Source organism: Peromyscus leucopus, chromosome 15, assembly GCF_004664715.2.
Source record: "Peromyscus leucopus breed LL Stock chromosome 15, UCI_PerLeu_2.1, whole genome shotgun sequence".
NCBI classification, from domain to species: Eukaryota; Metazoa; Chordata; class Mammalia; order Rodentia; family Cricetidae; genus Peromyscus; species Peromyscus leucopus.
The window spans coordinates 20750888-20767862 of NC_051076.1; the positions used below are offsets into that span (position 1 = coordinate 20750888).

The window sequence follows — 16975 nt, forward strand, 5'->3', positions numbered from 1 at the left end:
CCTGTCTGCCTCCGTCTCCAAGTGCAGGTATTAAAGGCGTGTGCCAGCATGCCTGCTACACGCTGATTCTTATTTCACCACAAATTCATTTCCCAATCCCTACCTTCCCCACAGCGCCTCTTTGCCTCTCCCTGCACCAGCTCCAGCTTTGTGAATAAACGTTTTGAAACAGGCATCAAGAACATCTTTGGGGGAGGAGGAAGTGTGTGGGTGGGGACCAGCTCCCACATTTATTTGTCCCAGGGACTCTTGAGGAGTGAGGGATAAGAGATTTAGTTAGAAATGTAGAGAGGAGAGTAACAGACAGAAACACAGTATAGCCTTGGGTGGGCCTGGATCCTTATCCACTGACCTAGAACTTTATTCAAAAGGGCTTTTGATAACAATGCCAAGAGGAGGGGCAAAAGACCTCTCCCTTGCTAGAAACAGCCAAGTGTAGACCCTTCCAAACACCTGGTACCCAGGCCTGGGGCCCAGTCATCCTCTTATGCAGTCCTGCTGGGTAAAGCCACTGGGAAACATAGGTGGGCTCTAACAGATGGGTTCACAGGAAAAACAAGCCCTTTTCCTAATTTTCATTCAAAATAACTTCTGAGATTCCAAAGCAGAAAAACAATGTATTCTTACAACTTAGAATAGCTTGCTAAACATTTCAAAATAGCAATGAAAAAAAAATGCTGCTGCCGCTATGGTTTGTGTCTGAATATCCCTATGGACTCATGTTTTTAACACGTGTTCCCTAACTGGCAGCATACTGGGGCACCTGGAACCTTTAGATATGAAGTCTAGTAGCCGCAGGTAACTGGAGTGGGCCTTTGAAGGTTACACGCACCCCTGCTTCCAGCTTCCCTGGCACCACATGAACTGAGAGGCTCCACTATGCCTTCCCAGCCACGATGGACTGAAGCCCTATAAAACACTGGTTCTCAACCTGTGGGTCATGACCCTTTGGGCAAACCTCTGTCTCCATAAATATTTACATTGTGATTCATAACAGTAGCAAAATTAGTTATGAAGTAGCAATGAAAATAACTTTATGGTTGGGGGTCACCACACCATGAGGAACTGTATTGAAGGGTCACAGCATTAGGAAGGCTGAGAACCAGTGCTCTAAAACCACGCCCCCAAACAAGGCTTTGCTCCCTCAAGTTGTCTTTGTCGGGTATTGTGATCATAGCAATGTGAAAACAACCAAGAGCTGCCAAGGTGCTGATACTGCAGCAACAGTTATCCATCGGACTTGAAACTGCTTGACTTTCACAGTGTTTTTCCGTTGAAAACTGGCTTGTAATATATTACTGAATGTATCTTGGAGGAAAACTCTGACGTAGCCATTATTATGGAGAAATTGATACTCAACAGAAATTAACTAGCTTGCCCTGTTCTAGAATTGCTATGTCTTCCTAGTGAGATAATCACTTCACACACTTAGAGACTGATAAAGGAAAAAGCTCTTTAATGTAGCACGCATCCAGCTCTAGCTAATGCTCAAAGAGGAGCTGGCCTTGAATAGAAGATTTTGGAACTTATACACACCACAGGCTTATGCATCTCACAGATGCTGTCACCCTTAAACCTCTTTCAGGTCCCAGCCCCAGGTTCCACTTTCAACAATTTAAACAGACTGCAAGTCCGGCCACTTGGACAGATGGGGATTTACACAGGAAAGATATTGCCAGAATTTTGTCTTAGTATTTCCTAAGTACACCAGTGTTGTTCTTTACAAAGTTGCTACCCAGGTCCATTTAGTCCACCCAGCAGAACTGTGCTTTTCCTGATGAGAGCACAGAGACTTAAAGGCAGGGTGGTTATAATCGAGCTCTACCTCCTTGAACTGCCCCTCAGAGGCATGTTCTTTGATATGGGATGAGCCTAATGGCTGGTTGTAAATTTCCTAATTGGAGGTCAATCTTAGTAAATAAACATTGGCAGAAACTTTCTTAGCATCCCTAAATTTCTATTGTGGTACAAATTTTTCCTTCCAAAAGTTTCTGACAAGTCTGGTGAGTGCATTCCTTATCTCCCAGTCATATGGGAAGCAGCACTCCTTTGGCTAAATTCCGATTGGTGTAACTTACTATTTCCTAATCTTGATTATCAGTAAGTCCTTTGTAGCATCAGTTTTACGACTTCAAGTTTCCCCTACATCAGCCTGAAATCCCAAATGCCTTCTTTTTAACATGTCATAGACTATTGTGGACTAATCCTTTTGTACACTGTGAAGCTGTGTCTTTGTCAAAGCACCTTCTGATTGGCTTAATAAAGACCTGAATGGCCAATAGCTAGGCAGGAAGAAGGCAGGCAGAACTTCCTGACAGAGAGAAAGAAGAGGAGGTGAATCTAGGCATGGCAGAGATGCCAGAGGACACAGAGAGGAAACAGGAGGTACAAGATGGAAGAGAGGTAAAAAGCCACGAGGCAAAACAGATTAAAATAAATGGACTAACTTCAGTGATAAGAGCCGGTGGAACAAGCCTAAGCAATAGGCCAATCTTTCATAGTTAATTACAATCCATGTCATTTTTTGTGAGCTGGCAGCCCAAAGAAAACTCTGTCTACAGTAGAATAAACAAGGACTCCACTAGTACAAGGAGTAAGGAGATGGGTCAAATCCCTCTGCTTTTCTCTCATCCCTTGTTAATTCTCCAACCAAACCCCCAAGGCAAAGAAAAGCAACTCTATGGCCCAGCCCAGGCAGCTTTTTCCCCTTAAAGTCTCTCTTTGTAGAACTAAAACCTTCACTTAACATTCAATCAGAGATCTTTCTGGAAAGCAAAATGGAGTGTGAGGCTCCCTGGGCATGGGCTGTTTTCTTTCTCTCAGCTTCAGCTTACACTGCAAGCAGTGATTACAAGTGACTTTTGTTTTGGATTCAGCTCCTACACTAGGTCCCAAAGAATAGACTTAAAACCAAAATGGAGTCACCCATGATAAAGCCAAACACTGCCAAGCAGAATTCCCCCAGGAAAGCCAGTTTCAATGGGCATGATAATAAAGTCCTTCTGTTTTACTCTTTGGGGGGAAAAAAAGTTGCCTGGAGTAATTTGATGTTAACTAATGAGTCTCCCATTGTTCTGTCTCCCTGCCTTATAAGGAAAGTAACTCCAAAACAGCCAATCAGATCTTTGTCACTTGTTCCCTAGGGGGTGAGGAAAGCAGGAACACCAGTCTTTCTGGTCAGCAATGTTTACTCATTTCAAGGAATCTATTACCACAGAAGAAAGCCAATCAAGGTCTTTTAACTAATAATGGTTAACTTTTTGTTATTATTATGAATAGTAATTTTTAGAATTCTAGACTGGTTAAGGTTCTCTATTTTAGTCTATCTATTACTGCATGTGTTCTGAAACTTAGTTTTATTTTCTTAAATAAATAAAATTGCAGTCTCTCTGCATCCCCTGTGAACCAACATTATTACTAAATATGTCTGTTACTGGTCTCTCTCCATGTGGGCAGACTTCCTTGTCTTCACTGGCCTATCTTCAACTAATTTAAAAACTGAATATGTCAACAGTTGCCATTTCTTCAAGATTCAATCACAATGCTTTCAAGTCCCACTGGCTGACTTACCTGCACGGCTGTCCTAACACTCTCAAACAGCACCCTCAGCAGTTTAAGGAATTCTGAGTTTTGTGGAAGATTTTTTTTTATTATTACAAGGAGTTCTAGACTCAGCTGAGTGACATTTCCTCCGCCACTTGCTTACCTCTGCAATGAAATCATGTAGCTCTCCTTCAGTAGGGCAGCATCCCAGGGACCTGATAATTGTCCCAATCTCTCTAGAAGAAAAAAAAAAAAAAAAAAAAAAAGTTGTGAACAGTTTTAGAATATAAGTTCTGGAAAAGCAAATGTAGTATAAATTATCAAATAATTATCTAAATTATTTTAGATCACAAGTAATATAGCATGTCACCTTGCTCAAGTATTGGCTCACAATTGTATTGAGAAACTCTCAGGGAAAAGTAACATGCACACAAGTGAACCGGGACAGACCAACATTTTCACTGACTAGCAAATGCAAGCCCTGACCAGTTCAAAAATCTCAAAGCTCCAGAGAAGGGGTCAGGACAAGATGGCAGGATGAAGAAAGGACGTCAGCCACCTGATGGCTGATTTCAACTGTCCTTAACTAGTGGAGAAGGAAAGAGAATATATGTTAAACCTTCAGTATGTGACTATGCGCCTAGCACAATCTAACTCTACCTCAGAAGTTCTGCCTGGGGGCTGGCGATAGGACTAAACAGAGACAGGCTGGGTTGAATTTTACTCCCCTCTGCTTGTTGTACCCCTGCCTGTTTCGGTTGAATCCCGCCTTCTTATCTTGAAAAAGCAAATGCTTGCAAAGCTATCTGTAGAAATAGTTGGCCATATTTGCTAAAGTAAGAATGTCCCAATGGCTACCCGCAATATCTGCTTCTCTAAACACACTTAAACTGCAACAGAAACATCCCTTCGGTGGTCATGAGCCCCAGAGACCACCTCATATGGTCAGTGCAGATAGGAATCCTCACACTGTTGCTCAAACTACAGAAGTTGTAAGAAACTGCAGGACAGGACCAGAATTTGCAAAACACTAGCCTCGGTCCATGCCTACTGGACTTGAATAAAGCTTTGTTCTCCATCTCTGTGCGTGCTGCTTGGTTTGAGAGCTGGATTTCCATAACACTAGAGCCTCGGGCTGTATAATGAGGATGCTGTTATCTATCCCAGAGGTTTGCCATAGAGGCTCCATTACTGACAAAGAATTTAAAAGCATGGTCTTCAGCACAAAACCACATAGGGTCAAATCACAACTCCATAACTAGATAGACTGGACAAGTTCCCTCCCTAAATACATCTAAAGGCAAAACAGCCAGTACCTTCCTCCAAGCACATAAACGGATCTGGGGACACGGAGAGAGTCAAATACTAGTGTAATCTAAAACTCAGCTGAGGACAATATAGCTACTCAGTATTAGTTACTCTCTCCCTCCTTCCCCATAACAATGAAATTCAATCCAACAAATAATCTAAGAAAAGAATACATCCAACTCAATATTCTCTGCAAATAATGATGGGATTTGTAGTAGATTATTATACATTTCCATTAAAATTTAAGTCCTATTTGAATGTTAATTAAATTTCACATACATTCACTCAACACTTTAATTTCCTTACCATTCTGGATAATTTTAGAAGAATTTTATTTGCTGTGAATTTTACTGAGGAAAACCACTATCACTTTAAGTAAGAATGATTCAATTCTTTGCTTAGAGGCTGCAGTGAGTGCTGACCAGCAGCAGGGACACAGGGAGAGTGTGTTGCTCACACTTCCTCATGACAAGTGATCGCCACCACACCACTCAAGGTGTGCTGCTTGGCTCTTGTCAACTTGACCCAAACTGGAGTTATCCAGAGAGAGGGAGCCTCAACTGAGGAGCTGCCTCATTCAGAGTCTGGGTGTTGTGTGGTATTGGTAATGGTCAAAAAAAAAGCTCAACAAAGGAGATTAGATTAGGGATCTCATTCTGAAAAGAAAAGGGGGGATATAGAAATGATAGGACAAAGAGTAGATTATTTAATCTACTTTTAAACTAAAAAAAAGCAACTATGAGTCTTAAATATTTTACATTGGTATGATTTTTGTATATTGATACAAATCTAAAGTTAATTTTCTTATACTATATGTATGTTTCTACTCTTGTTTGGGGTATCATGTTTATGCAGCTCATTTAAAAATGTAATGTATAATTAAGAAATACAGATTAATAGTCATCTATAATAGTCAAACTTATAGTCATGTTAGGTATGTTTCAAGGCCACACACAGATATATTTAGACAGATAGATGGTCTTCAAACACTTCAAAGACCTACAGAATATGGCATGTTTAATAACCTAAGGCTTTTCATGACAGTGAGACACACCTGTTCCTGACAGCACCAATTTACTTCAAAAGAAGACAATGAACATCGAAGAACCTCCATATAGAGTTTGCTTTCTTTATGGCAAAAGCTAGCCATTTGGGCAAAGAAACCTTCCTCTGACTCAAAGCAAACTTTATTTTCAGAATGCGATAAAAATATCACACAACATCTGTGGGCATGTCTATGGGTCATTTTCTTGACTAACAACTGGTGTGGGAGGGCCCAGGCCACTGTGACTGGTGCCAACCCTGGACAGGTGGTCCTGGGTCATTCATACAAGCAAACAAGCAGAGTAGACTTTGGAGAGCAAGCCAGTAAGCAGTGTTCCTCCACAGTTCTGCTTCAGTTCCTGCCTCCAGATTCCGACGTGAGTTCCAGCCCTGGCTTCCCTCCATGATGGACTTGACACCCAAGTACAAACCAAATAACCCTCCCTCCCCACACTGGTTTTAGTCACGGTCTCTACTACATCAACTGAAATCAAACTAATTCAGATTCTTCCTGTGAGTACATTTACCCTTCCTTTGTTCTCTCTCATTTCAACCCTCTGTACTGTGTTGTTTTTTTGTTTGTTTTGTTTGTTTGTTTTTGCCATAGGGTTATCTAGGCAGATCTGAACATGACGGCCACTAGAAATACTTTATAAGATTATACTTTCTCTTATGAAGACTCCAGCAGTATCTCATGAAATCAAGTAACATCAATATAATAAACATGCCACTGAAACTACAGATTAGCTACTGAGTACACAAGAACAAATATTTCATAAGTCTGATGAGTGTTCAGACTGTGCCCTCCACAACCCTACTGGGGTTTCCAGTCAATGAGAACTGCTTAAACAGTTAAAGCCATGCTAACTCACACAACAAAAGGACAGCAGGAAGTGAGGAGACAAAAGCCTGATGGCTCTACCATAGACAATGTGAAGAAATTTGAAGCTCCTATTGTCTGTATCTGGCTCTTAAATATTTGAAATGTAGCAGAGAATAAATACACACAGATTTCAAAATCAGTGTAAAAAGAATATAAAATATCTCACTTGTATTTAATATTAACTATAAGTTTAAGATATGTTAAATATTGAAATAGTTTAGACATATATGTGTAGTATATTACTGAAATTAACTTTAGGGGGCTGGAGACATGGCTCAGTGGTTAAGGACTCCCACGCTCTTACAGAGGACCTGAGTTCAGTTCCCAGCACACCCACTTCGTGTATCACAAGTGATGAGACCTCCCACTCCAAGGATCTAACACAGGGCCCTTATACTTACATGTATACAACTCCCTACACACAAAGACATGCAAATAACACATTATATACAGCAGATCTTTAAAACTGGTTTTACTTACTTCAATGCGGCCAGTTACACACTGTATTTATGTATTAAAATACCACACTGGGTCCCGTAAATGAGTACATCTGTGCATTTTAAAAACTGCTTTTGTTTTTATTTTTGAGACAAGTCTCACGACAGTATTGCTCAGGCTGGTCTCAGATTCCTAAGACTCTGTCTCAAAGAAGAAAGAATAAGGAAGACGACAAGAATGATGAAGAAATAGAAGGAGGAGGAAGGAAGGAAGGAAGGCGGGAAAGGAGAGAGGAGAGGGGAGGGGAGGGGAGGGGAGGGAGGGAATAACAAAGAAACAAGTCTAGGACATACGGAAAAAAGAGCTCATATTGAATTTCCAGCATGAATATTCTTGCTGGTTATGTCAGGAATGCAAGATTCTGGCCATTTCTTAGAAATGCATTTACCTGGACATGAGTGGGAGCAATGAAGGGTGAGGGTCGAGGGAAAGAGAGCGGGAGATCCCAGCTGGATCAAGAACAGAGAGGGAGAACAAGGAATAGGAGACCATGGTAAATGAAGACCACATGAGAAAAGGAAGAAACAAAGTGCTAAAGAGGCCCACAGAAATCCACAAAGATACCCCCACAAAAGACTGCTGGCAATGGTCGAGAGACAGCCGGGACTGACCTACTCTGGTGATGGGATGGCCAAACACCCTAATAGTTGTGCCATAAACCCCATCCAAGGACTGAGGAATCTGGATGCAGACATCCACGGCTAGGCCCCGAGTTGAGCACTGGAGTCTAATTAGTGAGAAAGAGGAGGGTTTATATGAGTGAGAATTGTTGAAACCAAGGTTGGATAAAGCACAGGGACAAATAACCAAATGAATGGAAATACATGAACTATGAACCAAAGGCTGAGGGGCTCCCAACTGGATCAGGCCCTCTGAATAGGTGAGACAGTTGATTGGCTTGATCTGTTTGGGAGGCATCTAGGCAGTGGTACCAGGTCCTGGGCTCATTGCATGAGTTGGCTGTTGGAAACCTGGGACTTATACAGGGACGCTTGGCTCAATCTGGGAGGAGGAGACTGGACCTGCCTGGACTGAGTCTATCAGGTCGATCTCAGTCCTGGGGGAGGATTTGCCCTGGAGGAGGTGGGAATGGAGGGTGGGCTGGGGGGAAGGGGAGGGGGTCAGGAACGGGGAGAACAAGGGAATCTGTGGCTGTTATGTAGAACTGAATGGTATTGTAAAATAAAATTAAATTAAATTTAAAAAAATGCATTTACAGTGGGCAACCTCGGGGGATGAGGTGGTCCTTCCTTCAGGACAAACAGCAGGCTTGTCCACTGCTGGCCATAAGAGCAGAACGCTCCCCAAGGCAATTCTGTTTTTCTGTGATGGCCCTGGCTGCTGTAAGGCAGTCACTAGATTGGGTGCTATAGAACCCAATAGGGTAAGAGTGACTGACACCACAAGTCACTGCCCACGCTGTCTGGGATGTAATGAAGGCCTCTGTCACTGACCAAGGAATCTCATGCCACCGTCCATGAGACAAGAACAGGCTAACCCCTGAGCTTACAACTAGGGGAAAGTCAACCAGAGAGATGAAACTTTCCGAGCATTAAGTTAGAAGATCTGAGCTGAAGACAGACATCAGGTATGGGAGCCAAAGGGCTCCTCCTCTAAGAAGAGTGCCCCAGGGGCCGAAGAGATGGAGCAGTGGTTAGAGCATCTGCTGTTCTTCCAGAGGACCTAAGTTCACTTCCCAGAACCCATACCAGGCAGCTCACAACCATCTATAACTGCAGATCCAGGATATATGAGACCCATGGCCTCCTCTGAGAGCATCAGCACTCATGTGTACACATCCACATGCAGACACAAACATTCCCACATTATAGTGAAAAATAACAAAAAATAAATAAATCTTAAAAAAAAAAAATACACTGGCTAAGCAGGACACCCACTGATGGAGAAGTTCTCACCTCAAGAAATGTTCTGAGGCACAGAAACCTTTATGGGAAGAGAGAGGACCTGAGGTGAGCAGACATCCAGAGGAGGATGGTGGGGAGGAGCTAAGGAAAACAAAGGGAAAGTGCGAGCCCAGCCCTCTTTGGTGTCAAGGTGCTAGCGGAAGGAAGAGGTAGAAGGAAGAGGTGGAGAGTAAGAGGTGGAGAGTTCTGCCGACAGTTCTCAGAGACTGTGGAACTCTCCCGGAGCTGGGAAAGCAAGAGACAAGTGATGACTCTGACAATGGGGGTGTCTGCTGAAAGTAGAGAGAATTTAGATGGCAAAGGATGGAGGGCAACAGACCTAAGAAGTGAAGAGGAAGACGCTTCCAAGACTGATGCAGGGAAAGAGGGCTCCAGAGAAGATGCATCGGAGAAGCACAGCGCTTACTTATATTTGGGAGGGAGGGCACACAGGGAAGCCAGGGCCTGTGTATGCTAAAGATACCCTACTTCTGATCTCCACCCGCCTCTGTCTGTTTAGATGGGACATACATGCAAATCCCAAGTACTGTTATGTCCCACACTGTCATTACAGGATGATCCCTATATGAATCTGTGTTTATCCCTCCTTAAAAATGCCAGCTTTGGGATTGGGGATTTAGCTCAGTGGTAGAGTGCTTGCCTAGCAAGCGCAAGGCCCTGGGTTCAGTCCTCAGCTCCAGAAAAAAAAAAAAAATGCCAGCTTTGTGTTATTTAGAAACTTACATACAAGAAACAAAAGACCTCTTAATGTACTCTGATTTCCCTGTTATTTTGAAGAACACTGCAACGATCTATCTGGATAAGAGCCCATCAGCCTTTGGAACTATTGCTCCTCTCTGGACGGCGGGCTGGCGTCTCTTCCGCCTCTCTTCGCATGTAATGGCACACAGGTAAAGCCATGGAATGTGTGGTGACATATAGATAAACAGAAATGGGCTGAGTTTAGTTATAAGAGCTAGATAACAAAAAAATTGAGCCATAGGCCATGGCCATACAGTTCATAGATGGAAAATGTCTCCAAATAATCTTTGAAAGTCATTAAGAATCCGTAATCAATCTCTCCTAATTTGCACCTTTTGGGGTCTAATTTTTTGTAGACCTATTTTATATCCTAAATAATTAATAGAATCTCCTCTTTGTATCTTTTCAGGAGCAATTTGTAATTCCCAACAAGGCAAATTTTTCTTTACTTCTTCAAACATCCTTCTAAAGTATCTGCATTTGAATCAGTTAGTGAAATATCGTCCATGTAATGATAAATTATTGATTCAGGAAATTGTTTACATATTACTTCCAATGCTGTCATACAAAATATTGACACAGGGTTGCACTATTTAACATTCCTTGTGGGAGAACGCTACATTGATGTCTCTTAATCGAATGAGAATTATTATAAGTAGGCACCATGAAGGCAAATATTTCTCTGTCTTTTTCTTGTAAGGGTATTGAGAATAAAGTCTTTTAAATTGATAACTATAATAGGACATCCTTTAGGTAACAGGATAGGCAAAGGGATTCCAGACTGTAGAGAGTCCACTGGCTAAATTACTTTGTTAATTGCTCTAAGGTCTGTTACCATTCTCCATTTGCCAGATTTCTTTTTAATAACAAATACAGGAGAATTCCAAGGGCTGGCTGATTCTTCAATATGCTGAGCATTTAACTGTTCTTTTACCAGCTCTTCTAAAGTTTGCAGTTTCTCTGTTATTAAAAGCCATTGCTGAACCTATACAGGCTTGTCTGTTAACCATTTTTTAAAGGTAGTGCTGTTGGTGTCTTTGAAAGATCAGCAGCTGTTGTGCCCTGGTCTTGTACAATCTGGATGGCTGGTGACTGTTGTTTAAAATACCTCCTAATATTTCTCTCAGAAACATGTTAGTTTATGGTTTGTTTCTGAGGCCTGGCTAGCTCAGCCTGTAGAGCATGGGACTCTTAATCCAAGGGTCATGGGTTCAAGCCCCACATTGTAGTTGGAAGCTTTCCTGTGTCCCACCCAGTCCTGCAGCCGCTTAGACCCAAATAAACACACAGAGGCTTATATTAATTACAAACTGTGTGACCATGGCCTATGGCTCAATTTTCTTGCTAGCTAGCTCTTATAACTAAACTCAGTCCATTTCTATTAATCTATATGTCACCATGTGTTCTATGGCTTTACCTGTGTGCCATTACACATTATAGATAAAGGGAGGACTCCACAAAGTTGTTCTTTGGGCTGGAGAGATGGCTTAGCAGTTAAGAGCACTGACTGCTCTTCCAGAGGACCCAGGTTTAATTCCCCACACCCACATGGCAGCTTACAACTGTCTGTAACTCGTTTCAGGGGACCTGACACCCATGGCAAAATACCAAATGCACATTAAATAAAAATTTTTTAAAAAGTTGTCCTTTGGCCCACACATGTATCCTGGCTTACATAAACACCAGTCACTGGAGGTGTGCCTTTGAAGAGACTGTTGAGAGCCTTGCCCCTCCCCTCACTCCTGTCTCCATGACATGACAGACCGTCTTCATCTCCCTTTCCTGCCAAGATGCTCTGCCTGGCACTGCCTTGCCACAGTTGAAGAGCAATGGGACAACTATGGGCTAAAACCTCAGAAACCATGACACAAAAGATGCCCTTCAGGCCAATGAAGGGCACACTCAGTGGGTAAAAGCGCTTGCTGAACAAGCTGACAGACTGAGCTCATTCCCCCAAACCCACATTGGAAGGAGGAAAAGCAACTCCCAAAGTGTGACCCCTCACCTCCATGTACATGTAAACACGGACTAATAATCAATATTTTTTAAAAATTTAAATAATCATTCCCTCTTTTTAATTTGGTTAACTCACATGTCTTGCTACAGTGGTAAAAAAAAAATAGACTAAAAAACACACATACATGTACATAAAGCCAAGCATGGTGGCAGAGGCAGGAGGATCTCTCTGAGTTCAAGACCAGCCTGGTTCACATCATGAGCTCCAGGACAGTCAGAGACTATGCAGAAAGTCTTTGTGTCAAAAACAACAACAAAATAAATAAATAAAATAAAATAAAAAAACCAACAACCCTATGATTATCTAAGACAATACTAAGACAATCTGCACTTTCAGGCAAAAATTACAACATCTACAACCAGTTCTCCAACAGTCAGCAAAAGGATGAGCATAACGAGATACGTAAATGGCACATCCAAGTGAAAGCACACAGTTCACATACCTGCATAGCTTTTTTGGTTTTCTTTTTCTTTCTTTTTTTTTTTTTTTTTTTTTTTTTTTTTTTGATTTTGATTTTTCATGACAGGGTTTCTCTGTGTAGCTTTGGAGCCTGTCCTGGAACTCACTTTGTAGACCAGGCTGGCCTCAAACTCACAGAGATCCACCTGCCTCTGCCTCCCGAGTGCTGGGATTAAAGGCATGTGCCACCACCACCCGGCACCTGCGTAATTTATGTTTGAACTTTTTTAATTAAAAGACTTTAATTTTAAAAAAGCACACTTGATTCTTAGAAACCAAATTAACAACAAATAAAAGCAGAACTCTCACCTCACACATAAAACAGTTTTCTCTTTTGTGTTATATAAACTGTATTGCTTTGGCTTAAAAATGTGATTGTTGAAGATGTTTCAATTCATTTACTTATTCACTCCAATTATCTATTTAATATATAATGAATATGTTAATTAAAACATTCCTACACTGTACCTCAGATGTGAAAACTTGAAAGTGCTGGATGGATCTACAATAGTGTTTCATCAAGTGAAAGTGAACATGAGGCTGGACACAAGGCTGTTTGTCATTCCTTGAAGAGAGGAGAAAAAGTATATGGGAAGGATGGAGTCATCTGTCTTTCTTCCTCTAGACACACCAATGAAGGCAACAATGTGAACTCCTGCCTCTACTATGGTGGGTGGAGCACTGGGCTTGTATCATGAGAAGCAGGAGGGTCTGGTTCTCTGAAGAAGAGTAGCACTTCCCTGCTACATGGCAGATGGACGTATGGCCTGAGAAAGCGGCTCATGATGAGCTGTGGCAATCCAGGAAAGACAATACAGAGGGTGGCTGAGGAGACAATAGAAGGGAAAATGAGGAAGGGACAGGAAGGTGGCATTTAAATGCCAGTGTTTCTAAATATTTCTTTAGATGGTAATGAAGTGAGATGAAGCAATTCCAACAGGTCTCCATGTGTGAGGCCCTGGGTTCAATCCTGAACAGCAGCAGGGATGCAGAGTCCCCCAGGTCTGTGAGGTGGGAGGAAAGGGCAATCACAGCAGACGCCTGTATGACTCAGAGCTTCCCTGGTTTTCCGTGGCCTGAATAAAACCCAAGGCTGGAGACACAGAAGACTAAACAATTCTCTAAGCCCTTCTCACAAAGCACTGGTGCCAACAACATGGGAACACAGCAGAAGGGGCCAGGTGGGCACTGCAGAGCTCCAGATGGCTTCGAGATGAGCTGGGCCGCTGGCCGCTGTGAGGGAATCAGGCTGCTGATGCTGCAGCCTCAGGAGCAGTGATGCTCCGGGGGCGGGAGACAGAGAAAAGAGAACACAGGCAAGAAAAAGGCTAGGCCTTTGTGCTGAGAGAGAGGGAGCCTCAGCAAGGGAGAAAAATGAAACAGAAACGTAGGAAAACACCAAAAGAGAAGAAAAATGTCAGACATGGCGGTACACATTTGTAATCCCAGCATTTGGGAAATGAAGGCAAGAGAATCAGGAGCTCAGACCCTCTCCTACATAGCAAGTTCAAAGCCAGCCTCAGCTACATGAGACCCTATCTCAAAAACAGAACAACAAAAAAATATGAAAATATAATTTCAGGATATACAAAACAGAAATGCCAACAACAAAGGAAAAAATTCAGAAGTGATAAGAAAAAAATATATGAGTCAGGAACTAGAAATGAAACAAAAATATGAAATAAGAAAGCCATAGTGCCATAGTGGGAGTGTCTTCCAAGGAAGGAGAAATGGAATATAGTGCTCTAAAGAGATAAAGAGGAAATTACAAGGATTACATGGGATGGTGGAGGGGAGGGCAGAGTAGAGGAGGAAATATGAAGTGAACAACTAACACTAAATGCCTTTTGAAAAGCCATAGGAAAATCTACTATTGTAGAACATTCCTAAAATATGTACATGTATAAAGGAATTTAAATGAGTCACTACACAATGCGGGAGACAATACCCCAAGCAGACATTATATGTGGTCAAATAAACCCCCAGTAACAAGAATCTTTTGAGTCATTGGCCAAAGGGGATCCCATAAGCTCCCCCAAACACTGCAAGCTATTGACAACTTGATGTAAGACCCTATTGCTGAAGATACCACATACTTAGGGCACAGAACATGGAGAAATCTAAGTGGTACTCAGATTCACCCTACTAGCTAGTGTTCATCCTGCTAGAAGATTCTATACACACTACCTGAAGAGAAAAATAATCAAGTCTTACCCAGTTACAAACCCTGTGAGTGTTAGTAATGATCTACCTGAAAGATATGCTCACCCATGTAATAGTGGCATGAATGTTAGGAATGTAACCAATTGTAGCTAGAGTTTTCCTGCCTTGCCCACAGTCAGGACAAATCTTTGTCACCCGCCAGTCTCACAGCCGCTCAGACCCAACCAAGTAAACACAGAGACTTATATTGCTTACAAACTGTATTTGGCCATGGCAGGCTTCTTGCTAACTGTTCTTACAGCTTAAATTAATGCATTTCCATAAACCTATACCTTGCCATGTGGCTCATGGCTTACCGGCATCTTCACATGCTCCTTGTCATGGTGGTGGCTGGCAGTGACTCCGTCTGCTTTCCTGATCTCTCAATTCTCTTCTCTGTTAGTCCCGCCTATACTTCCTGCCTGGCCACTGCCCAATCAGTGTTTTATTTATTGACCAATCAGAGCAATTTGACATACAGACCATCCCACAGCAACCAATCTTTTTTTTTTCCAATTAGGTATAAGGTCCACTACATGAGATAGAACCCACATCTAAGACTAAATAGGTCATGGACCCTGGGGAAAACCTACTATCATTATTTTGCTAAATGATCATAGAACTAAAATTATTCCTAATGACATATTGCTATACCCATATATCTTAGTTAGGGATTTATTGCTGTGAGGAGACATCATGACCATGGCAACTCTTATAAAGGAAAACATTTAATTGGGACTGGCTACAGTTCAGGAGTTTAGTCCATTATCAGCATGGCAGGAAGCATGGCAGCATGCATGCAGACATGGTGCTGGACAGGTAGCCGAGAGTTCTACATCCAGATCAGCAGGCAGCTGGAAAAAAGTGCCTGACTTGGGCTTCTGAAACCCCAAAGCCCACCTCCAGTGACAGGCTTCCTCTAACAAGGCCACACCTACTCCAATAAGGCCACACCTCCTAATAGTGCCACTCCCTACGAGCCTGAGGGAGGCATTTTTATTTAAACCACCACCCCACAGGACAGTGCACTGGTCAACCTGCAGCAGAGAAGCCTCCTACAGCAGATGGTAACTAGCAGAGACACAGCTGTACAACATGCAGAGAGAGATAGACTCTGAAATGCTCAGCCCTAAATGGGTGTCTTTGTCACACCCCTCTGAGAAGGTTCAAGAATCTATGTGGAAAAGGCAGAAGAAAAATTCAGAGAGCCAGAGGTGGTGGACAATTTTAAGGAACTAGCATTTTCCAGACAACAGGGAAAGGGCACATATGAACTCACAGAGACTATGACAGCATGCAAGACTTGCAGAAGCTCAAGCCTGACAAAAATCCCATACAAAAGAGGGGAAGTGGGCGCAAGGTCCTGCTTCCAGCAAAGAAGCTTTTCAAAATTGATAGCTTCTGGGCGAAGGAAAATCAGTTTTCTTCCATGGAGTGCTACTGGGCATATCAGCCACACTGCAGGGCAGGCCCCATGCTCAGGAGCAGATAGATGGCTAGTACAATGAGACTATGGCTTTTTATTACTTTTTTCTCTTTCTTTTAAGAGCGAGAATACAAAGATGGGTGGGTAGGGAGCAGAGAAGAATCTGGAAGGAGTTGGGGAGTGGGAAATAATATGATAAAAAAATATACTGTAAAGGATAAATAGCAATTACAAGAAGAAAGCAATAGCTAGAATGATATAAAATGTTAAACTTGGTTAACCTATTTCTAGTAAGTGAGATTTTTAGATCAAGTGAACTGACTGAAAACTATTTTGTTTTTTATTTTAATTTTCATCACATTTGTTTATTTGTTGTTTGTTTGGGGGTGTATCTGTGTATGACTATGTGTCTTTTTATGTGTACCACATGCATCTGGGTACACAAGGAGACCAGAAGAGAGGATCAGATCCCCTAGAGCTGGAGTTCCAGGTGGTTGTGAGCTGTCCAACATGAGAGCTGGGAACCAAACCCAGGTCCTCTGCAAGAGTGCTCTTAACTGCTGAGCCATCTCTACAGCCTGCACCTTAAAAAAAAAAAAAAAAAAAGTAACTAAACTGAGTTTAAGTACTTTTTAATATGAACTAGTTTTTAACAGTGGTTTCAGAACACTTGAAAACCTAATAGCTCTTTTGAACTGGCTTCAGTACATCAGTCACTGATACTGTGGGCCACTGCCATTTCAGACAGCTGACACAGGCCTGTCTGTGCACAAATTCATCTTCTCCATGACTGTAGTGGTTAGGACCAACTCACTCAGTATTCTACCATGCATATGAAGCAGAAATCAATACGACTCTTGTTTAAATTTTTAATTTTCTTTTGAAATATTATTTTATTCTTTATAAATACATTTAATGGGATTTATTTT

General features: G+C 42.1%; 1 protein-coding gene across 2 annotated transcripts in view; it reads right to left on the reverse strand.

The window, feature by feature from the left end:
* Positions 1–16975, reverse strand: part of Efcab2 (EF-hand calcium binding domain 2) — a 104268-nt gene that overhangs the window by 32318 nt on the left and 54975 nt on the right. For both annotated transcript variants that reach the window (XM_028865495.2, XM_028865493.2), the window contains one exon: positions 3707–3779. In XM_028865495.2, the coding sequence (XP_028721328.1) occupies positions 3707–3779 (73 nt within the window). The remainder of the gene's footprint in view (positions 1–3706; positions 3780–16975) is intronic.